We start from the raw sequence: 25,486 nt of genomic DNA, 5'->3' as shown, positions 1-25,486 counted from the left end.
ACCACTGGAAGCATGAGACAACTGGACACTTGATTGTGCACTAACACTGGAACAGAATTAACCTGAGCAATTATTTTTAATTTCTGAACATTGCTAAGGATTCAGCCAGTTCGGGTGAACCGGTAACTCTGACAATCAGGTGGGTCTGCCCACCCAACCCTGCGTGCTTTACTTACCTTTATCCTCTCAGCTGATTCGCACGGCAGAGTGGATTGCCGCACCTCAGCTGTGTTACTCCTCAGAAGTAACATGGAAGGTTAGTTGTGTTAAAACGGCGTATGCGTGCAAAGCACACGCACACAAAACACGTGATCACCGAACCGGTCGTTAAACCGGCAGGATCCCACCACTAGCTAAGCCATATCTCTGCTCAAAGATGGGGTGGGGGGCTTCTTAGGTATGAAGGATCCTTGGTGATATCTGAGCTTGCTTGTATTTATGGAGAACGTCTCATTAGCCAAACTAGTAACATCATCAGTGCTAAAAGGGAGTGGGGTTTACTCTCAGTTTATATTCTTGTCAGTGTTGTGGGGGGGGGGGGCTTGGAGATTCTACTGCCCCAACGGCTTTTTGTTAAGCTGTTAGCTTGATTCTACTCCTACTGGGGCAGTAGAACCTCCCAGACCACCCCCACCAACACTGACCAGGCAAGCCACTGGAATGTAAACCGAGCGCAAACCCCGCTCCTTTCTAGCACTGATGATGTTATCAGGTTGGGTAATGAAACGTCTGCAAGGAAACTACCAAGCACAGAGAGCACCAAGGACACCTCATTTCAACCCTGAGTTACAAATATTCTCCTTTTATCGTCTTGTGGGGTAGAATTATGAGGAGGAGGCGGGAGGGATAAGAAAAGACTACTCAAGCCTGTAAAAAAAGACCTTGTTCTTGCCTCTCTTGTATTTTTGTTCTGGACACTGTCATTATACAAGGATCGTGCACTGAATTAACAAGTTATTTCTTTGAAAATATTTTACAACACATGAATATTGTTTGTACTTTCTAGTCTGTCAGCCTTTACAGACAGACAGACAGATAGATGGATTAGATGGATAATATAGATAAGAGATAGATAGATTAGATAGATTATGGTACATAGATTAGATTAGATGGATAATATAGATAATAATAATAATAATAATAATAATAATAATAATAATAATAATAATAATAATAATAATAATAATAATAATAATAATAATAATAATAATTTTATTTCTATACCGCCCTTCTCCCGAAGGACTCAGGGCGGTGTACAGCCTATTTAAAAACACAGACAAAACAACAATGTAAAATTTAAAATAATTAAATAAATTGGCTCAAATTTAAAACCCCCAAAAATTTAAATACCCCAATTTAAAACTATTGTGTTGATAGTCCGGCCTGGCGGAACAACAGGGTCTTCAGTGCGCAGCGAAACACCCGGAGGTCGGAAATCTTACGAATTTCCGGGGGCAGTTCGTTCCACAGGGCTGGGGCTCCCACAGAGAAGGCCCTCCCCCTGGGCGTCGCCAGCCGACATGACTTGGCCGATGGCACCCTGAGGAGACCCTCTCTGTGGGAGCGGACTGGTCGGTGGGAGGCTATTGGTGGCAGAAGACGGTCTCGGAGGTACCCGGGTCCTATGCCATGGAGCGCTTTAAAGGTGGTAACCAACACCTTGAATCGCACCCGGAAGACCACTGGGAGCCAGTGCAGCTCGCGCAGGAGGGGTGTCACATGGGCACAACGGGTTGCGCCCATAACCACCCGCGCGGCCGCATTCTGGACCAGTTGGAGCCTCCGAGTGCTCTTCAAGGGGAGCCCCATGTAGAGAGCATTACAATAGTCCAACCAGGAAGTAACAAGGGCATGAGTGACTGTGCGCAGGGCGTCCCGATCCAGAAAGGGGTGCAACTGGCGAATCAGGCGAACCTGATAAAAGGCCCCCCTGGCCACAGCCGTCATATGCTCTTCTAAAGACAGCCGCGCATCCAGGAGGACACCCAGATTGCGAGCCCTCTCTGTGGGGGGCAAAGATTCATCCCCAATAGTCAGCGATGGCACCTGCTGACTATATCGGTCTTGGAGGGGTTGAGTCTGAGCCTGTTCCTCCAGACCCGCACGGCCTCCAGGCAGCGAGACATCACATCAAGGGCATCGTTGGGGTGGTCTGGGGTGGAGATGTACAGCTGAGTATCATCAGCGTACAGATGGCACTTCACCCCAAAACCACGGATGATCTCACCCAGCGGCTTCACATAAATGTTGAACAGGAGGGGCGAGAGGACCGACTCTTGCGGCACTCCCCATGCGAGACGCCTCGAGGTCGACCTCTGTCCCCCTGCCAACACAAACTGCGAGCGGTCCGAGAGGAAGGAGGAGAACCACCGCAAAACGGTGCCCCCTATTCCTAACCCCTTCAATCGCTGCAGCATGATACCATGGTCGATGGTATCAAAAGCCGCTGAGAGATCTAATAGGACTAGAGGAGCAACCCCTGTCCCAAGCCCTCCAGAGATCATCCACCAACGCGACCAATGCCATTTCTGTGCTGTACCCCTGCCTGAAGCCCAACTGGTACGGGTCTAGATAGATAGCTTCATCCAGGTGCCGGGGAAGTTGTCGTGCCACCACGCTCTCAACAACCTTCGCCACAAAACGAAGGTTGGAGACTGGACGATAGTTGGCTAATTCAGCCGGGTCCAGGGAAGGCTTCTTAAGGAGGGGCCTCACTACCGCCTCTTTCAAGGCGGCAGGAAAGGCACCCTCACTCAGAGAAGCACCTATAATCCCCTGGAGCCAGCCTTGTGTAACCTCCCGGGAGGCCAGTACCAACCAGGAGGGACACGGGTCCAATAAACACGTGGCGGCACTAATCTTACCCAGAACCCTGTCCACATCCTCGGGAGTCAGATAAGATAGATAGATAGATAGATAGATAGATAGATAGATAGATAGATAGATAGATAGATAGATAGATAGATAGATAGATGATAGAAGATAGGTGATAGAAGATAGTTGGGTAGGTAGGTAGGTAAGTAGATGGATAGATGATAGAAGATAGATGATAGAAGATAGGTAGGTAAGTAGGTAGGTAAGTAGACAGACACGTAGGTAGGTAGACAGACAGAGATAGATAGATAGATAGATAGATAGATAGATAGATAGATAGATAGATAGATAGATAGATGATAGAAGGTAGGTAGGTAGGTAACTAGATACAGACTGATAGGTAGGTAGGTAGGTAGATAGATAGGTAGATAGATAGATACATACATGGTAGGTAGGTAGGTAGGTAAGTAGACAGACAGACAGACAGATGATAGAAGATAGATAGGTGATAGATAGATAGGTAGATAGGTAGGTAGGTAGGTAGGTAGGTAGGTAGATAGATAGATAGATAGATAGATAGATAGATAGGTAGGTAGGTAGGTAGGTAGGTAGGTAGGTAGGTAGGTAGGTAGGTAGGTAAGTAGACAGACAGACAGATGATAGAAGGTAGATAGGTGATAGATAGTTACGATGATAGATAGATAGATAAGTAGATAGATAGTACGAACGCATATTCTTATATATATGAGAGATACCCAAGCATGGAGAATGTGTATAAAAATACCCTATCAGCTTTGGCAGAGCAGAGGCCTTTAATGCTTTTGCCTGGTTATCCATATTAAACCAGGTTTCGGTTCAGTAGCACGTCATTTATTAACGCAGATCCTTGTTCCCCCGTGCATTCTTCCCCAGCCGTTTCTTTTCAACTCTTTGTCAGAAACGATCCTCGGGAAACCTCTGATCTCTTCTTCACTGTGCAGCTACGACTAAGAGAAACCAAGGCTTATCCATAAATCGTCCTCCTGCTTTGGCCAAGCAAGTAGCTTTTTCTCTCTCTCTCTCTCTCTCTCTCCCCTGGGCCTCTTTCTGAGCAGAGGTTCCGGCAGTACAGAAAGTGCTCTGTGCTTTATTGTGTTAAGTTATAAAAACAGATCCAGAAAAGCAAAATAGTGGGGCCCAGCCATCAAGGTCGGGTGGCCGAGGCCAACAAACCATCACGCGATGGTTACAACCGTATTTGTTTGGGAGTACAACGTGTTCCGTAGTAAACAGACGCGCAGGGTGCCTTAAGGATACCAGCTGTCTCCACGCGGGCATCCGTGTTTTTCCAACCCCCCCCCCACACCTTTGAATTTACCTAAACAGTAGAACGCACCAAGGGGCACCTCCAGCACATCTCTGATGTTACGGGGGAGGGCCGTGTGTGCAACTTAGCAAGTTCCTAACTGAAAACGCAAAGCTGCGGAGGTCAGGTTCAGTTCGGCTGAGGATCTCGTCACGGTCGCTTTGAATCCTGCTGGGTTTCTAACGATCTTGGGAGGATCCCACCACAAGCCGCTGGAAGCCTCATTAGCTGAAAATTTCCCTACGTCTGGGTTTTTCTCTGCCCGATCGGATGGTCTGTACCGCAAAAATCAGAGGAAGCGCCCCGCTTATTCAATCGGCGCTCATTATTATGGAAAGCCTGCAAGGAGGCATTTTTGGCAAGCATTTTCCTAGAAAGTGTCTTCTCCAGGGGTGAAATCCAGCAGGTTCTGACGAACCAGTAGCAGAAATTTTGAGCTATTCGGAGAACCAGCAAATATCACCTTTGTCTGGCCCCAGAGTGGGGTGGGAATGGAGACTTTGCAAAATCCTTCCCCTAGGAGTGGGGTGGTAATGGAGACTTTGCAAAATCCTTTCCCCAGGAGTGGGGAGGGAATAGGGATTTTGCAGTATCTTTCTCCCAGGAGTGGGGAGGGAATGGGGATTTTGCAGTATCCTTCCCCTGGAGTGGAGAGGGAATGGGGATTTTGCAGTATCCTTCTCCTGCCACGCCCACCAAGCTACACCAGGCCCACCAAACCACACCCACAGAACCGGTAGTAAAAAAAAATTGGATTTCACCACTGGTCTTCTCTCTGCATAAGAAGGATTATGCAGGCAGTCCTTGACTTAGAACCAGAGGTGGTATTCAGCCGGTTCGTGCCGGTTTGTGCTGGTTTGAACGAAGCGGTAGCGGAGATCGCAGATGGGCCCAGCCCCCCCACCTGCCCCGGATCTATATCGTCCTATTTTGCTCGCATGCAAAATAGTCCTTCGGGAGAAGGGAGGTATAGAAATTCAATCAATCAATCAATCAATCAATACGAGCAAAACGCATGCCTGGAAGGCTGGGCGCATGTGGGGAAGCAAGCGTGTGTGCGGCGAACCGGCAGCAACAAAATGTGAAACCCACCATTTGTTTAGAACCATTTGTTTAGTGAACGTTCAAAGTTACGGCATGGCTGTCACCAGCATTTTGAACATCCGTGTTTAAAAACCAGGGAGATTCAGTGTTTCTTCTCGTGATAACTTTTCCTCCTTTTCTTTCGATTATATATTTAGATGTTGTTTAGCGAGCCAGTCTGGTCTAGTGTCTCGTCTAGTCTAGCACCAGGCTAGAAACCAGGAGACTGTGAGTTCTAGCTCTGCCTTATGTCTATGGAGATTCTCAGTCCTCCAGGTCACAGTTGTCCGAAAGCTGCTTTTTTTTTCAAGAGGCAACTGGACTTTCTGATTTTTCTTTTGAAAACGTTTCGCTTCTCATCCCAGAAGCTTCTTCAGCTCTGACTGGATGGTGGGGAATGGAAGGATTGATACTCCTTGCAGACAGCTGGTCATTTGCATCCTTTGAGAGGGACGTTGAGGCTACTTGGAGGTTTCTCTGTGTCCTCAGGGTCACCTGAGTGGTGCAAATGGTTCTTGCAGTCTGCATTTTTTCCTCTGGAAATCCATTCCTACTCCCACGCCATTCCAAGGGGGTTCATCCCAAATTGTACAGCTAAATGTCTGTAGAGATTCTCAGTCATCCAGGTCATGGTTGTCCCAAAGGTGCTTTTTCAGGAGGCAACTGGACTTTCTGATTTTTCTTTTGAAGACGTTTCGCTTCTCATCCCAGAAGCTTCTTCAGCTCTGACTGGATGGTGGGGAATGGAAGGATTGATACTCCTTGCAGACAGCTGGTCATTTGCATCCTTTTAGAAGGTCTTTTGAAGACAACAAAGTCCATATTTTGGACAGAGAGGACCACTGGTTTGAAAGAGGGATCAAAGAGGCCATCTATGTCAAAATTGAACAGCCTTCTCTCAACAGAGGGGGAGGGATACGGCATCCTCTATTTCCAGTCTACAACACAGTCCTTTCAACAAGGCGGCTCCACACCCATTTGCACCACTCAGGTGACCCTGATGACACAAGATAAACCTCCAGGTGACCTTAACAACCCACTCAAAGGATGCAAATGGCCAGCTGTCTGCAAGGAGTATCAATCCTTCCATTCCCCACCATCCAGTCAGAGGTGAAGAAGCTTCTTGGATGAGAAGCGAAACGTCTTCGAAGAAAAACCAGAAAGTCCAGTTGCGTCTTGGAAAACAAGCACCTTTGGGATAGCCCTGCCTTAGCTATGAAAGCCAGTTTTGGGCTAGTCACTCTTTCTCAGCCCAACTCACCTCACAGGATTGTTGTTGTTGTTGTTGTGGGGAAAATAGATGGAGGAAGGAGTATGAGTTATATTCGCTGCCTTGAGTTATTTATATATATAAAAAAATAAAAGGCAGGACATAAAAAAATAAAAATAGTAAACTTGTGGGTTAGATTTCACAGCTTTTAGTATTTGACATTGTACAAAATCTTGCTTTCTGGTAGGTAGGGTATCATTCACTGTAACAATTATAATGGAGGGGAGATTCAACATAAGCTGATTCACAAGTTACACAGATATGACCTCATATGAATTACAGCATAACTAAAACAGATTTTAATAGCTATATAAAGTTGCAGATTATTTTAGTGAATTCAGATTCTGTGCTCGGGTTTTCCACTACTTTGAAAGATTTATATAATGCAGACTCACCAGAGCTCCAGTTTGACCCTTCTGCCATCTAACAGAATTGTTGTGGTTTTGTAATCAATTCCTGCAATGAAAAGAATGAAATAGGGTTCTATAAATAATGGCATATGGACATATTTAATACCATGCTGTTATCAGTGAGACGGTACTTTAGTGCAGAGAGGCTTTCTACCTAAGTCAAGGAGCTAAAGCTTACCACAATCACGTATTTCCAAATTAGAACAGAACAGAACAGAACAGAACAGAACAGAACAGAACAGAACAGAACAGAACAGAACAGAACAGAATAGAATAACAAGAGTTGGAAGGGACCTTGGAGTTCAACCCTCTACTTAGTTAGGAAACCCTACACCACTTCAGACAAACGATTGTCCAATCTCTTCTTAAAAACTTCCAGTTTTGTTGGAGCATCCACAACCTCTGCAGGTAAGTTGTTCCACTGATTAATTGTTCTGTCAGGAAATTTCTCCTTAGTTCTAGGTTGCTTCTCTCCTCGATTAGTTTCCACCCATTGCTTCTTGTTCTACCCTCAGGTGCTTTGGAGAACAGCTTGACTCCCTCTTCTTTGTGGCAGCCCCTGAGATATCGGAACACTGCTATCATGTCTCCCCTAGTCCTTCTTTTCATTGAACTAGACATACCCAGTTCCTGCAACTGTTCTTCATGTTTTATCCTCCAGTCCCCTAATCATCTTCATTGCTCTTCTCTGCACTCTTTCTAGAGTCTCCACATCTTTTTTACATCGTGGCGACCAAAATTCCAAGTGTGGCCTTACCAAGGCCTTATAAAGTGGTATTAACGCTTCACGGGAACTTGATTCTATCCCTCTGTTTATGCAGCCCAGAACTGTGTTGGCTTTTTTGGCAGCTGATGCACACGTCTGGCTCATATTTAAATGGTTGTCCACTAGGACTCCAAGATCCCTCTCACAGTTACTGCTATTGATCATATGGGAACTATTAGTACAAATGTGCAGTTCTCTTAACTTTGCTGAAATGGTTCTGCAGCAGTACACCAAAAGTTTTGTTTTAGTGTTGATACTTCATTCTATTCTAATAATTCTAATTCTAATACTTTTTTTTTTATTGAAAAGTTTTACAAAAAAAAATACAAAAAAATTTTCCCCCATGTTCCCCCCACCCTTTCCCCCCTTCATCCCACCCTCCCCCACAGAATTCCCAGAGCAAAATACAAGGTATTTCATTTAATCAATCATAAAATAGATTAATCTACTTATCCTCAAAGTACTAACTCCCCCCCTGAAACCTTAACTCCACTATAGATAACCTAATACTTCTAATACTAACATTCATTCATAAGCTATTTGATATTTTCTTGTCTGATACTTATTTTGAATATAATCAATCCATCTTCTCCATTCCGATACGTATCTTTCTTGTGTGTGGTCCTTCAAGTACGCTGAGATTTTCGCCATTTCTGCTAGGTTTGTTACTTTCAATATCCACTCTTCAATAGTAGGCAAAGAGTCCTTCTTCCAATATTGAGCTACCAGCAGCCTAGCTGCTGATATTAAGTTCAAAATCCATTTAGTCTCTGAAACTAATTCTAATTCTAATTCTATTCCTCTTTCTAACCCTTCTGAATATTTAATCTGCATAGTTCTTAGTAGAAACAAATTTTTACCGGACAGATTCAATATTTTGTTAATTGACTACTTTAATGCACCACATACTGCCTTCTAGGAGATCCAGAATCATTTCTTTCCACAATTTAAACCTTTAATTAATTAATGTCAATTGGATAAACGAATAACGTTTACAGACTTGGCAGATCTGATTGACATTTTGCATCGTGCCAAGACAGCCACGGGCTGCATAAGGTTTGAGGAATTAAAGGACAAGTAACTTAGGCTAAGCAAAATAAACAGTTTTCAGGATTTTGGTTTCAAACCTGAACTTTTCAACTTGGTGACTTCTAATCTCATTTTAGCATCTTACTCGTATAATTCAGGTCACGACCTGCTCACAGGGCACACTTAAGTATCTTCTATTAGTACAGACTACTATGGGCATCCCATGTTAAGGAGTTACTATTGTTCAGCTTTCTAGAAATCAGCTTATATTTCTGGAGAGTTTCTGGAAGCAAGCCCACTAATAAAATCCAATAACTATTTCCCTAAAAATAACCTTTCATTATTTTTTTCTCCCCTACCCAGGAAGTCACTGAAAAACTAACAGCTATTCAGAGGAAGGAAGCTAAGACATTCCAAGCTGTGTTACTAAATCCGTGATGTCAACATTATTTAATCCACAGCGGCCTTCCTTCACAATCAGCTAACCACGAAGTTGGTTGTTTCATTTAAACACCCAAAGTCCAATGTGCTGGGCTTCAATGAAATGATAAATGCTGCCAAAACTTCACACAAGAAAAGAGTCCATGCAATTACAGGTAGTCCTCGATTTGTGACCAATTGGGGCTAAAATTTCTGTTGCTGAGCAAGGCAATTATTAAGTGAGTTTTGCCCCCATTTTACGACCTTTCTTTCAATGGTTGTTAAGTGAACCACTGCTGTTTTTAAAGTTATTTAACAGGGTTGCTAAGCGAACCTGGCTTCCCGATGGACTTTGCTCATCAGAAGGTCACAAAAAGGGGATCACAAAACTCCGGGACACTCCAACCGTCATTAATATGAGTCAGTTTACCAAGCGGTCAAATTTTGATCATGTGACCATAGGGATGCTGCCAACGGTCATAAGTATGCAAATGGTCATAAGTCACTTTTTTCAGTAACTTTGAATGGTTATTAAATGAACGGTTGTAAGTTGAGGATTACCTGCATGTTTTAAGAGTTATCTGATCAGTTCACCCGTGCCAAGCAAGGCCATCATAAAATTCATTGCAACATTGAATATCCTTAAAAAAAAACAAAAACTAACTGCCTTCCAAGTGCTGCAGCAATTCCTTTAATGTGAAGGAAAAAATTCTAAGTTTTTCATTATGCTAATGCAGAATAACAAAATAATAAGAGTCGGAAGGGACCTTAGAGGTCTTCTAGTCCAACTCCCTGCTCAAACAGGAAACCCTACACCACTTATACAAATGGTTATCCAACATCTTCTTAAAAACTTCCAGTGTTGGAGTATTCACAACTTCTGGTGGCAAGTCGTTCCACTGATTAATTGTTCTAACTGTCAGGAAATTTCTCCTTAGTTCTAGGTTGCTTCTCTCCTTGGTTAGTTTCCACCCATTGCTTCCTGTCCTGCCCTCAGGTGCTTTCGAGAATAGCTTGACTCCCTCTTCTTTGTGGCAGCCCCTGAGATATTGGAAGACTGCTATCATGTCTCCCCATGTCCTTCTTTTCATTAAACTAGCCATGTCCAGTTCCTGCAACCGATCTTCATATGTTTTAGCCTCCAGTCCCCTAATCCTCTTTGTTGCTCTTCTCTGTACTCTTTCTAGAGTCTCCACATCTTTTTTACATCATGGCGACCAAAAATTGGATGCAAGATTCCAAGTGTGGTCTTACCAAGGCCTTATAAAGTGCTATTAACACTTCACATGATCTTGAATATCTGAAGAGGTTGATCCCGCCCCCTCTTCTTTCTGGCAGCCCCTCAAATATTGGAACACTGCTATCATGTCCCCCCTAGTCCTTCTTTTCCTTAAACTAGACAATAGGCAGCTATTTATATTTTTCAAATCTGCAGACACTCACTGCAGCCATGCCATCAACACCCTGTCTAGGTTAAGCCTCACGTATCGCAATCGCTGGCAGCTACAGGAAACATTGCAGAGGGTGTGAAAAATAACTCAGACGTTGTCGCTTTGGCAAGTCTGCACAGTGCTAACAGGGAGGAAAAAAACGACACTTTCAAAAGTCAGATCTCAGGGAAATATGGAAGCTGTTATTCCGTTTCATTTTATAGTAGCTTTTTTTTTTCTCAGAAGCTTTTCTATATCAGGGACTGATGGACTTTTTCCTTTTTTTTAATCCTTTACTCTTGGCACCAGCTCCCCCGTGCAGGCAACAGCTCTGCGTTTCAAGCTCACCCTCTCTTGATCATTTGCACACCACTGCAATTTTAAGATTGCAACGGCACCTATTTTAATCCTATTACAAATAAGGGAGCCCTTTCCAGCACCCAAGTCTTTCATGACAGCTGCTGTTTGTGTTTGAAAGCCTATCAGGCCAGTTCAGACAAGTTGCCGAAGCAGGGAACTGGGCTGCTCAAATTAGGCTTGATAAAACATTGAAAGCAAGCAAGGTGGATTTAACCTGACTTGAACACTAGAGGGCGCTGCAGTATAAAAGCTTCTAAACTCCAGGGAAGTTGGTTGTCATTTGATACAAAATTAAAAACAATTTGTAAAAATTTTAAAAACAACACTTTGATACAAAATTAAAAACAGGAAAGATAAACAGAGCAAACATGCTACGTTTATCTTTCGTGTTTTTAATTTTGTATCTTCTTCTTTTGTTAGACTGTTAAAAAGGTTGTATTTTATCTTATAACTGCATCCATGTTGAAGAGAATTGGACGTAACTTTTTTTTAAATGTTATTTTTTGCTGGGGGATTTATGTCACTTTGTCAACTTCCCCTATTGGTCCCTCCCTCCCAGTTTTCCCCTTTATATTGTAATTTTGCATAATAACTTTGTTTTTTAAAATTTATTAATTTTTATATTTATTAAAATTTATTAAGTTCTTTTAAAACAATCCAATCATAAAACACCATTTCTATGGGAAAAAAATCAGGTGAAAAAACTCCTTAACAACTACCTTGCTTAGCAATTGGGCCCAATTATGGTTGCAAGTCGAGGAATACCTATATTAAGATAATGAATAGCAGTAGGCTTTGTACAATTCACTTGTTGAACCTGGCAAACTCCTGTCTTATAAAGAAATCTCCTGCCACTGGATAATTCCTTGTATTAGGTGTTAAAAAGATGCCAGAAAAGGAAAGTTGGCTCTCTGATAAACATCAAAGTGATAAAAAATGAATGTTTCAAGACTAATACCGTGTTTCCCCGAAAATAAGACCGGGTCTTACATTAATTTTTGCTCCAAAAGACGCATTAGGGCTTATTTTCTAGTTAGGTTTTATTTTGGGGAAAATACGCCACTAAATGCACCCATCTGGTTGACAATCTTAACTGGGGTTCATTTTGGGGGGGGATAGGGCTTATATTACGAGCATCCTGAAAAATCATGCTAGGACTTATTTTCCAGTTGGGTCTTATTTTCAGGGAAACCCGGTATATACTTGCAGAGATATTCAGTGAAACAGATTATTGAAATATTGAGAGTACTTATGGAATAGACAGACTTTAAAGGTTTCAATTAGAGCCTGATCTTCGCAGAAAGAATAATTTTCTCGATTCCCAGCTATACTAGGCTTATATTTTGACCTCAAAGAAATAGTGATGCATCTTAAAAATCATTATTGTATGAGCCACAAGTTATTTGAACCTCTTAAAATCTTGGCAGCAGTTCAGTTCCTGTTTTAAGGGTTACAAGACCTAATACAAGCAATGATGGGAAGGGGCTTAATTCTGATCCTAATTATCATGAGAAACAGACGTTAAGGATATTATAATCCTACCCTGAAAAACTGCAGATAAATCTTTCTTCTGTGTTCATGGGTAAAAAAAAATAATACTTTGGATCAACTCACTGTTAATTACTCGTTTAAAATTAATTGTTAATTAGTTTTGGATATTTTCCAAAAAAGATCTGGGATTTCTTAAAATCTGTTCTAGCTTTACAATTTGGACATGACACATTACCTCTCCTAAATTACTAATATTATTGGAAAAAGGTTTTGAGTTGAAGTAATTTTTTTTTATGTACAATGGAAAAGTAGTAGCAAAATATAAGAAAATGCTGTAAGCAATTTGGAATGAAAGAGATGGAACATCCTGTTTTAACAAACCAAATAGGCTTGTCTTTTAAAGAATGTCAAATTAACATCCTGTTGTCTTAAGACACAATTAATACAAACAAACTGGCTTTTTGGATAACCAGACGGGTGGCAAAGGTTGTGTTTTAATTCCTGTATGTTGGAAATGTAATATTTTAGAAAGCAATTGCTTTCTAATGACTCAATTTTGCTTTGCTGTACAATAGAGGTGTCAAACTCAATTTCATTGAGGGCCGCACCAGGGTTGTGTCTAATCTTGGGGGGACTGGGGGGGGGCATGGCCAGGGTGGGCGTGGCCAGCTGGATGTCACTCATGTCAGGGGCCTTGTGGCAGCCCGAGTGCTCGCAGCCCTCCTGAACTCCGTTTTCGCTGGCAGAGGCACTGGGTCCAATCCAGGTCCTAATTTTACCCACTTCAGAAGGGTGGAAGGCTGAGTTAACCTTGAGCCGGAGGGGATCGAACTCCTGACTGTGAGCAGAGTTTGCCGGCAATGCTGCACGTTAACCACTGTGCCACCACGGCTGCATTTAATCTGTGGGTTTAAAACTTGAGCTTTTTGCTTTATATATATTCATTTCAATAATTATTTATGTACGGTTTATTTTTTGTTGGCATTTTTCATTTTTTATCTCACTTTTTTTCTTTTTTTTTTGAAAAGGCTGCCTCAATCCACACAGCTTAAAAAAACACAGAATATATAATACCCCCAAAACAAGCTTGGAGAAAAACAGCAGCCAAAACACCCCACCTATTCTCTCACAGGAGTCCAGGACAGAATTAGGAGTTGTTTAAAAGGGCCGCGAAGGAGACCCACAGGAATGCCTTTTTCCCTCTTACCTATATATGAAAAGCAGTAAAATAAATAGAAAAGATGCCTGCTGGCTAGAAAACCTGGTTATGGCCTGTATAATACCTGTAAGGTAGGGAAGTGAAACATGACAAAAAACATAAAGGATGTTGACCATACCCAGCCTGAAATGCGAGACTGGCAAAGGTTGACAAACCAGTTTGACCTGTTTTCAATTTAGAGCTCATTCCCAGCTCTGACTCGCTACACGAGTTCGGTTTTATTATGAAAAGAAACTATTTTCCTATCCATTCTCTCTTCTGACACCGTCCGTAAACACTGTTATTACCAGTACGTAGTTTAGACAAAAGAAAGAAATACAGGTGTGAGACGGTCAACGACACACATACAAAACGCCATATTACCGTGGAAATTATTATATCCATGAAATGCCGACTCTAAAGATGATTTTCAGGGTCAATTAACAGCCTCAGTTCTTTATAAGGTTACAGGTAGGTTTAGATGACCCTGAGAAGCGATCCCTTGCTCGGGCGCTCTTCATGAGAGATTTTGTTTTTAATCGTCCATCAAAAACCATGGCAAATAATCAGCTGTTTTATTTCGTTTTCGTGTGCCGCATTCACGCAGGAAGCAGCTGCTGTATTTCCCAAGGAACGAGTTCAAAGAGGCATTCCCTAGAGATGCTTCATGACAAGGACTGTAGTAGAATGGAAAACGCGATTCTGTTGTCGATTCTGTTTTTCCAACAATAAAGATGGGGTATTCAGACGCCACAAGGCCATGGGTACAGGGTGGATCAGATTTAAATCAAGTCGATTTAAATCACGATTTAAATTACTAGTAAAAAGGCTTGATTTAAATCAACTCCAGAAGTGGTATTCAGCCGGTTTGGATCAGTTCGTCCGAACTGGTAGCGGAAATCGCGAACGGGTCCGAACTGGCTGAATACCACCTCCGGAGTTGATTTAAATCAAGCCTTTTTACTAGTGATTTAAATCGACTTGATTTAAATCAATTCCAGAGGTGGTATTCATCCGGTTCGGACCAGTTCATCTGAACCGGTAGCGGAAATTGTGAACCGGTCCGAACCGGCTGAATACCACCTCTAGAGTTGATTTAAATAAAGCCTTTTTACTAATGATTTAAATCAGGATTTAAATCAAGTTGATTTAAATCAGATCCACTCTGTACCCATGGCCTTGTGGCGTCTGAATAACCTCATCTTTGGTGCCCAACTGCCCTGGCTCTATGCCATCCTATTTAGGCACATTTTTGAAGCCGGGCGCATGCATGGAAAGCAGGTGCATGCGCAAATTGTGCACGCGCACAAAGCGCGCACGCGCGTGGGGGGCGAACCGGTAGCAACATAATGTGAATCCCAATTTAAATCATAATTTTTAAAGAGCAACTGTCCTCTGTCCCGCAGCGACTCCTCCTCTGGCCCGCTGCTGACTCACCGACAAGTCCCAATATTGCAGAATATACAGCCTTGTGCTACATAACCATGCTCCATTTCATGCTGAATAAACCAAATTATTAATGTATCTTAAATAGAAAACTATCTTAAGATAGATTTTTTACTCCAAAAGCATTTTATTGAAATGAATTTGATAAAAATAAAAAAAAATCTGTTTTAAATATATAAAAAAAAATGGATTTTTTAAAAAAAAAAATTTATTTTTATTTAAATTATCGATTTTTATCCACCCTGCATAACAGTTTGTAGCTGGAAGGAACTGAACAACATCTTAACACAGACGAATCTCTCTAGACTGCATTACGTATTATTTCTAAGGTACGGAAGGTGCTTTCCGCCTATGTAAAGAGTTGCTCTAAATGCAATGTTTTAGTAATCCTGTAAAGCAGGGGTCTCCAACCTTGGCAACTTTAAGACTTGTGGACTTCAACTCCCAGAGCTTTGCTGGCTGATGACCTCAGCAAAGCTGGCTGAGGAACTCTGGGAGTTGAAGACCACAAGTCTTAAAGTGATGAACTCTGGGAGTCTTAAAGTGGTGAACCCTTAAAGTTGCCAAGGTTGGAGATCCCTGTTGTAAAGGGTTACTCCTTTCAGGATTGAGTGGGTGCGACTCCGAATACAGGGAGTCCTTGACTTACAATGAGGACGGGGACCAGAATTTCCGTTGCTAAGCAAGGAAGTTAAGTGGGTCACACCAGTTTTAGACCTTTGATGCCACGGTTATTAAGTGAAACACTGCAGCCATTAAATGAATAACATGGTTGTTAAGTAAATCCAGCTTCCTCCATTGACTTTGCTTGTTGGAAGCCAGCTGGGAAGATCATAAGCCCAGTTGGGTGACTTCGGGCCTGTCGTTTTCCCTCAGCCCAACCCACCTCACAGGGTTGTTGTTGTGTGTGGGGGGGAAAGAGGAGGAAGGTGTACTGGATATGCTCGCTGCCTTGAATTATTTGTAACAAAATAAATAAAGGTGGGAAATGAATGAGTGAATGAATGAATGAATGCAATTACAGGACCCCAGGATGCTGCAACCCCTGTAAATCCATGCTGATTGCAAGAGCCTGAATTTTGATCACGTGATTGTAGGGTTCCTGCGACGGTTGTAAAGGTGAGGACCAATCCTATGTCACTTTTTTCAGTACTGTTGTAACTTTGAACAGTCGCTAAGAAATGGTTGTAAGTCAAGGACTACTTAAAAGCCCAAAGGCTCTTGTGGAATGCAAGACTTCAAGTGACTGAAAGGAACTTTGGATGGTACCAGTTCTTCTCTTCTACTTATTTGCTGATATTGGGTCAGGCAAGAATTTTGACTGTATCCTGGGATCTAATTAATGACTATCATTAAGTTTTGTACCTTATGATTCTTGATGAACGTTTCTTTTCTTTTATCGAGCGCGTATGCACCAAGACAAATTCCTTGTGTGTCCAATCACACTTGGTCAATCAAGAATCTATTCTATTCTATTCTATTCTATTCTATTCTATTCTATTCTATTCTATTCTATTCTATTCTATTCTATTCTATTCTATTCTATTCTATTCTATTCTATTCTATTCTTTCTATTCTATTCTGGATTAGGCCATAAGAGATGATATTCCAGGTTAGAAAAATTAATATCAGAAGTCCTGGGGGACCACATAAATCTTTTATTTCTCCAGACTGGGACTTTTTTAAGCAAATGAAAATTCCTCCTGCTTGCATGACCAAACCAATCCTATTGTAAGAGTTTATGATGTGGGAAATCTAATTTACTAATAAAATCCCCCCATTCTATTATCCTATTGTTAGAATTTATTCTGGCTCATGGACTAAAAAACAAACAAACGAAGCAGCACATTTGTCATCTCCTGCCCCCATAACCCCCATCCCTCTGGAAATCCTTTCCTGGAGTCCATAATTAAGCAAGCATTTTAAAGAGATTTAGGAATACCAAGCCTGAAACAAAAAGAGAGACAAAAAGAACCAGTCAGCTCAGAAAATTCAAGTGGATGGAGGGCGGGAATATGATGCTGCATAGATGCACCATATGTAAATATACAGACATGCATACACATTTGTGAGTGCACAGAGGAGGCATTGGTCTAGTTAGCTTTTAAAAATTGACAGATTGCTATTCAAATATGAGGGATAATTAGTCCAAGTTTCACCATTCCCAGAGCCTGGAGGCAAAGACAGGATTTGCAGATGGCAAGAGAGTATAAAACATCAGAGGCTTGTCTACAAGGCCTTAGAGAATAACTTTAATGCATGGGGATTTCGGCATCCCCATCTCTCTCTCTCTAATAGGTACTCAGGGCAGCTTTGCCCTTAAAATATAATAATCACTTGTTTGTATTGCTAAGCAAGGAGGAAAGGGAAGGCAAAAATGGCCATAGAAACACCACAGTCATAAGTAGAGCTCGCTGAAATGTCAACAGAATGAGTGACACAGATGACGTAGAGATGAAGAGGAATGCTGAAAAGCTCAGCAAATTAAGGCTTGGCGTAAGTCACCAAAGAAGTGACACAGCTCTCGTACTGAGGTGTACTGAATCCGGATGCAAATGGTTGTTCCTTGAATAGAATAGAACACCAGAAGTTGGAAGGGACCTTGGAGGTCTTCTAGTCCCACCCCCCAGTAAGCCTACACCACTTCAGACAAATGGTTATCCAACATCTTCTTAAAAACTTCCAGTGTTGGAGCATCCACAACCTCTGGAGGCCAGTTGTTCCATAGGTTAATTGTTCTCACTGCCAGGAAATTTCTCCTTAGTTCTAGGTTGCTTCTCTCCTTGATGAGTTTCCACCCATTGCTTCTTGTCCTGCCCTCAGGTGCTTTGGAGAATAGCTTGACTCCCTCTTCTTTGGGGCAGCCCCTGAGATATTGGAAGACTGCTATCATATCTCCCCTAGTCCTTCTCCTCATCAAACTAGACATACCCAGTTCCTGCAACCATTCTTCATATGTTTTATCCTCCAGTCCTCTAATCCAGGGATGAAATCCAGCAGGTTCTGACAGGTTCTGGAGAACCGGTAGTGGAAATTTTGAGCAGTTCGGAGAATCAATAGCGGAAATTTTGAGTAGTTTGGAGAACTGGCAAATACCACCTCTGGCTGGCCCGAGAATGGGGTGGAAATGGAGATTTTGCAATATCCTTCCCCCAGGAGTGGGGAGGGAATGGGGATTTTGCAGTATCCTTCCCCTGGAGTGGTGTAGGAATGGAGATTTTGCAGTATCCTTCCTCTGCCACGCCCACCAAGCCACGCCCACAGAACCGGTAGTAAAAAAAAAATTGGATTTCACCACTGCCCTAATCCTCTTTGTTGTTCTTCTCTGCACTCTTTCTAGAATCTCTACATCTTTTTTTACATCGTGGTGACTAAAACTGAATGCAGCATTCCAAGTGTGGCCTTACTAAGGCATTATAAAGTGGTATTAACACTTCACGGGATCTTGATTCTATCCCTCTGTTTATGCAGCCTAGAACTGTATTGGCTTTTTTGGCAGCTGCAGCACACTAGAATTTAGAATCGTTATGTCTGAAAGCGCCAGCAATTCTGAGCGATGCCATGTCTCAAACAGCACCACTTTTTGCCAATGGAAGCTGCATTGCCCTAACAACGTGTTTCAGAACCGCGGTGTTAAGAATTCGCTTTTTATACATTGCAAATCTGGGTTTGACCAGCTGAGTCATAGGAAACGGTGTGGCAATCTTTATTTTTAATATATACGTTTCAGGGTGTGTCGTACCCATGCGGTAATTATTTCAGATGAAGTGGCTTTTTAGGAGGCCCTGTCAGTCAACATGCTGCAAATTCCAGGAACGTTGACAAAGCTTTATAGACCCCAGGGAAAGATTCCCACTTGCATTTTAGAGATATATTTTAAAAAAGTTAATTTGATTTTTAAGGCCAAAACAAACCCATTGTGAATGATATAGAGGCAGCTTTCTCTGGCTTGATTTCTAAATCTCTTGAGGTGTGATCATAAAGAAAAATCAAGACTTTGGTAATTTAAAGGAAGTTCTGATTATCACTGGACAGGTACAGTCGTATCAAGTTATCAACGGGGCGGAAGGTGCATTTAAAACGGGTGATGGGGTGGAGAAGGAAAAGAATATGGAATTGTAATGTGATCCTGGAGGGGGACAAATTATCACTAAGCTTTTCCAACCAGATGGTCCCAAAACATGAAGCAGTGATGGAAGATGCCTGTCCAAGAAATTTGGACAGCATCCTTGAGGAAGGCTGAAAAGGGGAAGGAAGGTTAAGCGGTATGGAAGAAATTGTGGATTAATGCTTCCAATCAAACAGTGTATAGCAGGAGTGTCCAACCTTGGCAACCTGTGGACTTCAATTCCCAGAATTCCATGCTGGCTGGGGAATTCTGGGAGTTGAAGTCTGCAGGTCTTTAAAAAATAGCCAAAGTTGGACACCACTGGTGAATAGTATGTTGAGGCTACACTCATAATCTTAAACAAATCTGCAGCACGTTGGAATTACATCTAGAATAGACGAGTCCTGCCCAAAATGGGTTTGCCAAGCTTGTGACTCAATGAAACTCAATAAATCTACCAAAACTTGCCACTCCTGGGAAGGAATGGTTGCCAACACTCCAAAACACATGCTTCGAAGTCCCACTAAATCCATTTTTTAAACTGGTACAGTAGTTACATATTCTGCATTGCTCTGAACTTTTGCAGAAAAGATGGAGCACCAATTGCACTTCAGAGCTACATCAAGATGCCATTCTGATACAAACGCAGATGGAAGAAAGAAGTACAAAAACCATACAAAAATGAATTCACATTTTTTTATTGCATATCACAGCATTTATTTTTGTAGGGAAGGAAAACGCTTAACTTATCACCACCGTTGTTAGTCAAGGAAATTTTATCAGGCAAAACCGTGGGGAAAAAATTGTAACATGGTACCCTAATAACCCAAAAGGTAAGTTACGCACGCCACATGACCATTCTTATATGTTTAACTCATAGATGGTTCGCCATGTGCTTCTTTTAATATTAAATACCTAAAATGAAAAAAGAACGAAATATTAGATCAATCTTCCCACGCAAAACTTCTCTGCGATTTCATGCAGCCATCCGGGACTTATTTTCCCACATAATGACTGCGTTTTTTATAAGGAAATGGAGGCTTGCAACATACGAACTGTTAAAGAATGCTTGATCCCTGTGGAACGTGAAACAGGATTTACTTAGAACAACAGGAAGTTGGTTCTATGGAATCCGCACACGGACAAATCTGCTCCTTCATTCCAGAGGTAGCTTAAAAGGATCCTTCAAATATTTTAATTACATATGCCAAGAGACAGTTGATTAATTCTCTTTGCAACTAGCAAAACCATTGATTATGACAAGGTCTGCCTCCCCACCCAGCCTCCCCATTTAATCACTGGCTCCCAGTTCTCTCTGTAACTAGGGCATAATCATACTTTTAAAAAGACGGAGAAGGGGGAATGAAACCACAATGAGCTGGGCAAGCTTTTAATTAGCCAAGAGCACTTCTCAATTGCAAACTCGGATATCGTAATAATTAAGCTACTGAAGATTTCTCTGGCAGGGCAGCAGACGGCTGCAAACGGTGGTTAGATGGCGTTTACTATCTATCTATTTATTTTATTTATTTAATTTGTTGAACATGTACTAGATAACAGTATAAACATGGACATGAACAAGGAATGGGTACAAGTAAATGGGGAAAATAGGACAGGGACGGAAGGCACGCAGGTGCACTTATACACGCCCCTTTTAGGGCCTCTTAGGAATGGGGTGAGGTCCACGGTAGACAGTTTAAGGTTGAAGCTGTGGGGGTTTGGGGAAGAAACCACAAATCAGGTAGAGCATTCCAGATGTTGACCACTCAGTTGCTGAAGTTGTATTTTCTGCAATCGAGTTTGGAGCGGTTTACCTTAGTTTGTATCTATTGTGTGCTGGTGTATTATTGAGGTTGAAGCTGAAGTAGTCATTGACAGGTAGGACGTTGTGGCAGACAATTTTGTGTACTACGCTTAGGTCAGACTGAAGGCGGCGTAGTTCTAGGTTGTCCAAGCCCAAAATTTCAAGCCTGGTGGCATAAGGGATTCTGTTGTGAGCAGAGGAGTGGAGGACTCTTCTCGTGAAATACCTCTGGACTCGCTCAATTGTGTTAATGTCCGACATACAGTGTGGATTCCAGGCAGACGAGCTGTATTCGAGAATTGGTCTGGCAAAGGTTTTGTATGCCCTAGTTAGCAGTACAATGTTACTGGAGAAGCTTCGCAAAATTAAGTTAACATGTAGGTATGGCCTATAGAGACGGCCTAAAGGGCCTGCCTTCCCCCACAAAACAGGGAAACTGCTTCAATGATCTTGCGTTCTTGCAAATCACAGGTAGTCCTCAACTTACGGCCGTTCGTTTAGTGACCATTCAAAATTACGACGACACCGAAAGAAGTGTCTTACGACCGTTGCAGTATCCCCACGGTCGTTTGATTACACCTCCTTGCTTAGCCCCAGAAATTGTGGCCGTAAGCCAAGGACTGCCTATTGAGTCCAAAGTTTCTGTTGCAAAAGCAAAAGAGAGTTGTTAAGTGACGGTTGGAAGCGCAAAAGTATAAAACCCAGTTCGACAAAAAGAGACGGCCACAGACCCCCTTCCATGTGGGCCAAAAGGTATACCTATCCACCCAATACCTAAACCTGAAGGTGCCCTGCAAAAAACTCGCACCCAAATATATCGGACCGTTTACAATAGTACAGGTAATAAATCCTGTCGCAGTGCGGTTACAGCTCCTGCCTTTATTGGGGAAGACACATCCAGTGTTCGACAGTAGCCTTCTACGTCCACGCAGGACGTCTTCGTTACGGGGCACCCCTCCTCCCCACCCTATCGACGTCGGGGGAAAACGACATTTATGTGGTGGAAGAGATCCTGGACTCTCATTGGCATCAAGGTCGCCTGCAATACCTTGTCCTATAGAAGGGGTAGCCACTAGTGGAGGCGTCCTGGGTGCGCTGCCAGGACATTAACGCGGAATGTCTGCGCACTCGATTCCACTGTAAACATCCGACCAAACCCAGGGGAGGGGGGGATGCACGGGCACCATGACTTACTTTATTTTGTTTTTCAGATGTCAACTTTGTGGTGGGGGGGGCGCCACCCTGACGCGCTGGGGCTGTCATTCCGGTGGGAGTCCTTGACAGGCAGTCCTTGACTTACAACACTTCATTTAGGGACTGACGCGCTGGGGCTGTCATTCCGGTGGGACTGGGGGAGGCCGCTTACCAGGCATCCTGGCCGAACGGGTCCCACCGCTGCATTCGCCATCACGCCCGCTGCAGCCTTTGACACCGCTGTGGCCGTCGCCATCTACCCCACGGCGGTGTCAAAGGCTGCAATGGGCGTGACGGCGGCTGCAGTGGCAAAGCCCGTTCAGCCAGGATGGCTGGTAAGCGGCCTCCCCCAGTCCCGCCGGAATGACAGCTCCCGTGTGTCAAGGCTGATTGCTCTTGCATTGGTTGCAGGGAAGAAAGAGTTAAAACAGCCCCATCTGGAAAGCACCTTTACATAATGAACCCTGAGGCTTCTAAATCTTCATTCAGCAGTTATATACCCCATAGGAGTTCTACTCCAGGCAATGGACAAGTGATTTATATTCCTGGTACCCACAACTCGTATTTCACAGACGAGGTCCATTTAATTTTTCCATCCCTAATCATTCCATCTCATATGTAGAAGCCCAGCAAATTGGGCTCCCCTGGGTATTAGCGCTTCATTTAACAGCACCTGCCCAACTATCCCATCACAGGCAGCCCTGGACTTAACAACCGTTCGTTTAGTGACCATTTGGAATGACAATAGACTTAGAATAACTTTATTGTCACTTTAAATGTACACTGATGGGCATAAATTAACAGGGAATTTCATTGCATGCAGCTTGCTTAAAGGGCCACCGCCTCCAATATATGCTACATAAACATGACCAAAATATAAATAAATAAATAAATAAATATGCATATACCCACATATATTATATGACACAGAGAAACAACACAGTCTAGTTCAGGTATCTAAATTTACATGGTGAGAAAAACGGGGGGGGGGGGGGGAGAATCTTTTGAACGGCACTGAAAGAAATGACATTTGACCATTTTTCACAGTTACGACCGTTGTGGCATTCCCAGGTCACGCGATCAAAATTCAGACGCTTGTCAACTGGCTCACATTTATGACGGCTGCAGTGTCCCAAGGCCACGTGATCCCCTTTTTGCGACCTTCTCAACAACCAAAGTCAACGGGGAAGCCAGATTCACTTCATAACCGTGTTAACTAAACAACGCCAGTGATTTGCTTAACAACGGTGGCGGGAAAGGTCGTAAAATGGGTCAAAGCTCCATAACTGCCTCACTTAGCAATGGAAATTTTGAACTCAATTGTGGACATAAGTCGAGGACTACCTGTATATGGTTGAGACAGGATAGTTTCTGACTCTCCTTCTCTGAGTAAAGGACTGAGTTTGTGATGACAAAGTACAGATAGTCCTGGATTTACGACCACAATTGAGCCCAAAATTTCTGTTGTTAAGTGAGATATTTGTTAAGTGAGTTTTGCCTCATTTTACGACCTTTCTTGCCAGAGTTGTTAAGTGAATTACTGCAGTTGATAAGCTAGTAACCCCGTTGTTAAGTGAAATCTGGCTTCCCCATTGACTTGGCTTGTCAGAAGGTCGTAAAAAAGGATCATGTGACCCCGGGATGCTGCAATGGTCATAGGTATGAACCAGTTGCCAAGCATCTGAATTTTGATCACATGATCATGGGGAGGCTGCAAAGGTCTTAACTGTGAAAAATGGTCATAAGTCTCTTTTTTCAGTGCCATTGTAACTTCGAATGGTCCCTAAATGAAGTGTTGTAAGTCAAGGACTGCCTGTATAGGTCTATAGGTCATTCTTTTGTACAGTAGCTTGAATGAAGGTTTGGAAAACAAAAAGCACATCAATGCAAAGAAGTCTATATTGTTTCTACCAGCAGAATTACCTAAAGGTAAAGGTAAAGGTTCCCTTCGCACATATGTGCTAGTCGTTCCTGACTCTAGGGGGCGGTGCTCATCTCCGTTTCTAAGCTGAAAAGCCAGCGCTGTCCGAAGACGTCTCCATGGTCATGTGGCCGGCATGACTCAACGCCAAAGGCGCACGGAACGCTGTTTCTCCCCCTCTGTGCTACCTGCCTCTTTTTCTTCTGTTAACAAGTAGTAACTCTCTAAGCAGTTTTACAGGATCAGCCTATTGCCACCAACCATCTTGGTCCTCATTTTACCAACCTCAGAAGAATGGAAGTCTGAGTCAACCTTGAACTGGTTGGGATCGAACTCCTGACAGTCGGCAGAATTAGCCTGCAATACTGCATTCTAACTCATTGCGCCACCATAGCTCTATAAAAAAGTTAATTAATTAATGAGTTATTACACAGCTTCTCTTGTGGAAGGTTGGTTATTACTTCGGTAGTGGAGCACTTGATCGATTCAAAGACCCAGTGCGAATCATGCCTTCACAATTTGAGCCCTTGGGACCAGCTTAAATTTATGGCCATTTGTCGTTATCCTGCAGTCCTACGGCTGTGATTTATATGATGTTTTTGGCTGAAAATCAGCATTTCCTTCCTGATCTTGGCAAGTGACATTCACTTGCAAGACACTTAACTGACATCTTTGCTTAACAACTGTGACATTCATTTTAACAGCTCTGGTGATTCATTTAATGACAATCACACACAAAAAAAGAGATTGTAAAATCGGGTGTGGTCACATGGTGACTTGCTTAACCACCAGCACATGACCGTGATTCTCGCTCAGTTCATAAGGCGAGGACTACCTGTTGGCATTTGAGACCCTCCTTTCTGTAGCTAGATAAAATCTGTGCACTGTTGAAAACACTGTCTGAAAACTTTTGATGATTTTTCAGAATTCTACTAATGCTGTTTGCATTACAGTGTTGAAGGAGAGTAAGAGAATGAGGATGACAATACTATATCCTGCCCTCGAAGGGAACAGATTTTTATCATCAAAGCATTTGTATTTGTAGTCATTCTCAATTTTTCCCTTACGTGACGTTTGATTTTATTTCTTCAACTTTCCTTGTGGGTACTTTGAATTGGAAACTAAAAAAAAAAAAATGCATTCTTTTGTACGTTATTTCTTTGACCTATTACAAAATCGCTCCGTGTCAAGATTAAAACGAAATCGTATCCTTGGAACCGACAAAAGAAATGTCTAAGAGGAAACAAAACACTTTGTGGTCATGTGGCAGATTTAATGGTTATTCACTGACTTTCAACCGCTGCAATTTCGAACTCTTTGATTCCAGATTGTAAATATCTCCCATCGAGTTCAGGTTTTCGTAATTTTGCCTCCTCTTGGCTTTTGGGGAAAAGTAG

At 42.6% G+C, this 25,486-nt stretch overlaps 1 protein-coding gene across 1 annotated transcript in view; it reads right to left on the bottom strand.

Moving 5' to 3' along the window:
• The window catches only part of RAB40C (RAB40C, member RAS oncogene family), a 55,486-nt gene that overhangs the window by 13,872 nt on the left and 16,128 nt on the right, over positions 1-25,486 (bottom strand). The window contains exon 3 of the mRNA XM_034430316.2: positions 6,908-6,968. Coding sequence (XP_034286207.1) covers positions 6,908-6,968 — 61 coding nt within the window. The remainder of the gene's footprint in view (positions 1-6,907; positions 6,969-25,486) is intronic.

Source organism: Pantherophis guttatus, chromosome 14 (genome assembly GCF_059756535.1).
Source record: "Pantherophis guttatus breed Tessera chromosome 14, ASM5975653v1, whole genome shotgun sequence".
Lineage (NCBI taxonomy): Eukaryota > Metazoa > Chordata > Lepidosauria > Squamata > Colubridae > Pantherophis > Pantherophis guttatus.
Note: the sequence above shows the minus strand (reverse complement) of the source record. Positions and strands in the feature narration are given on the sequence as shown.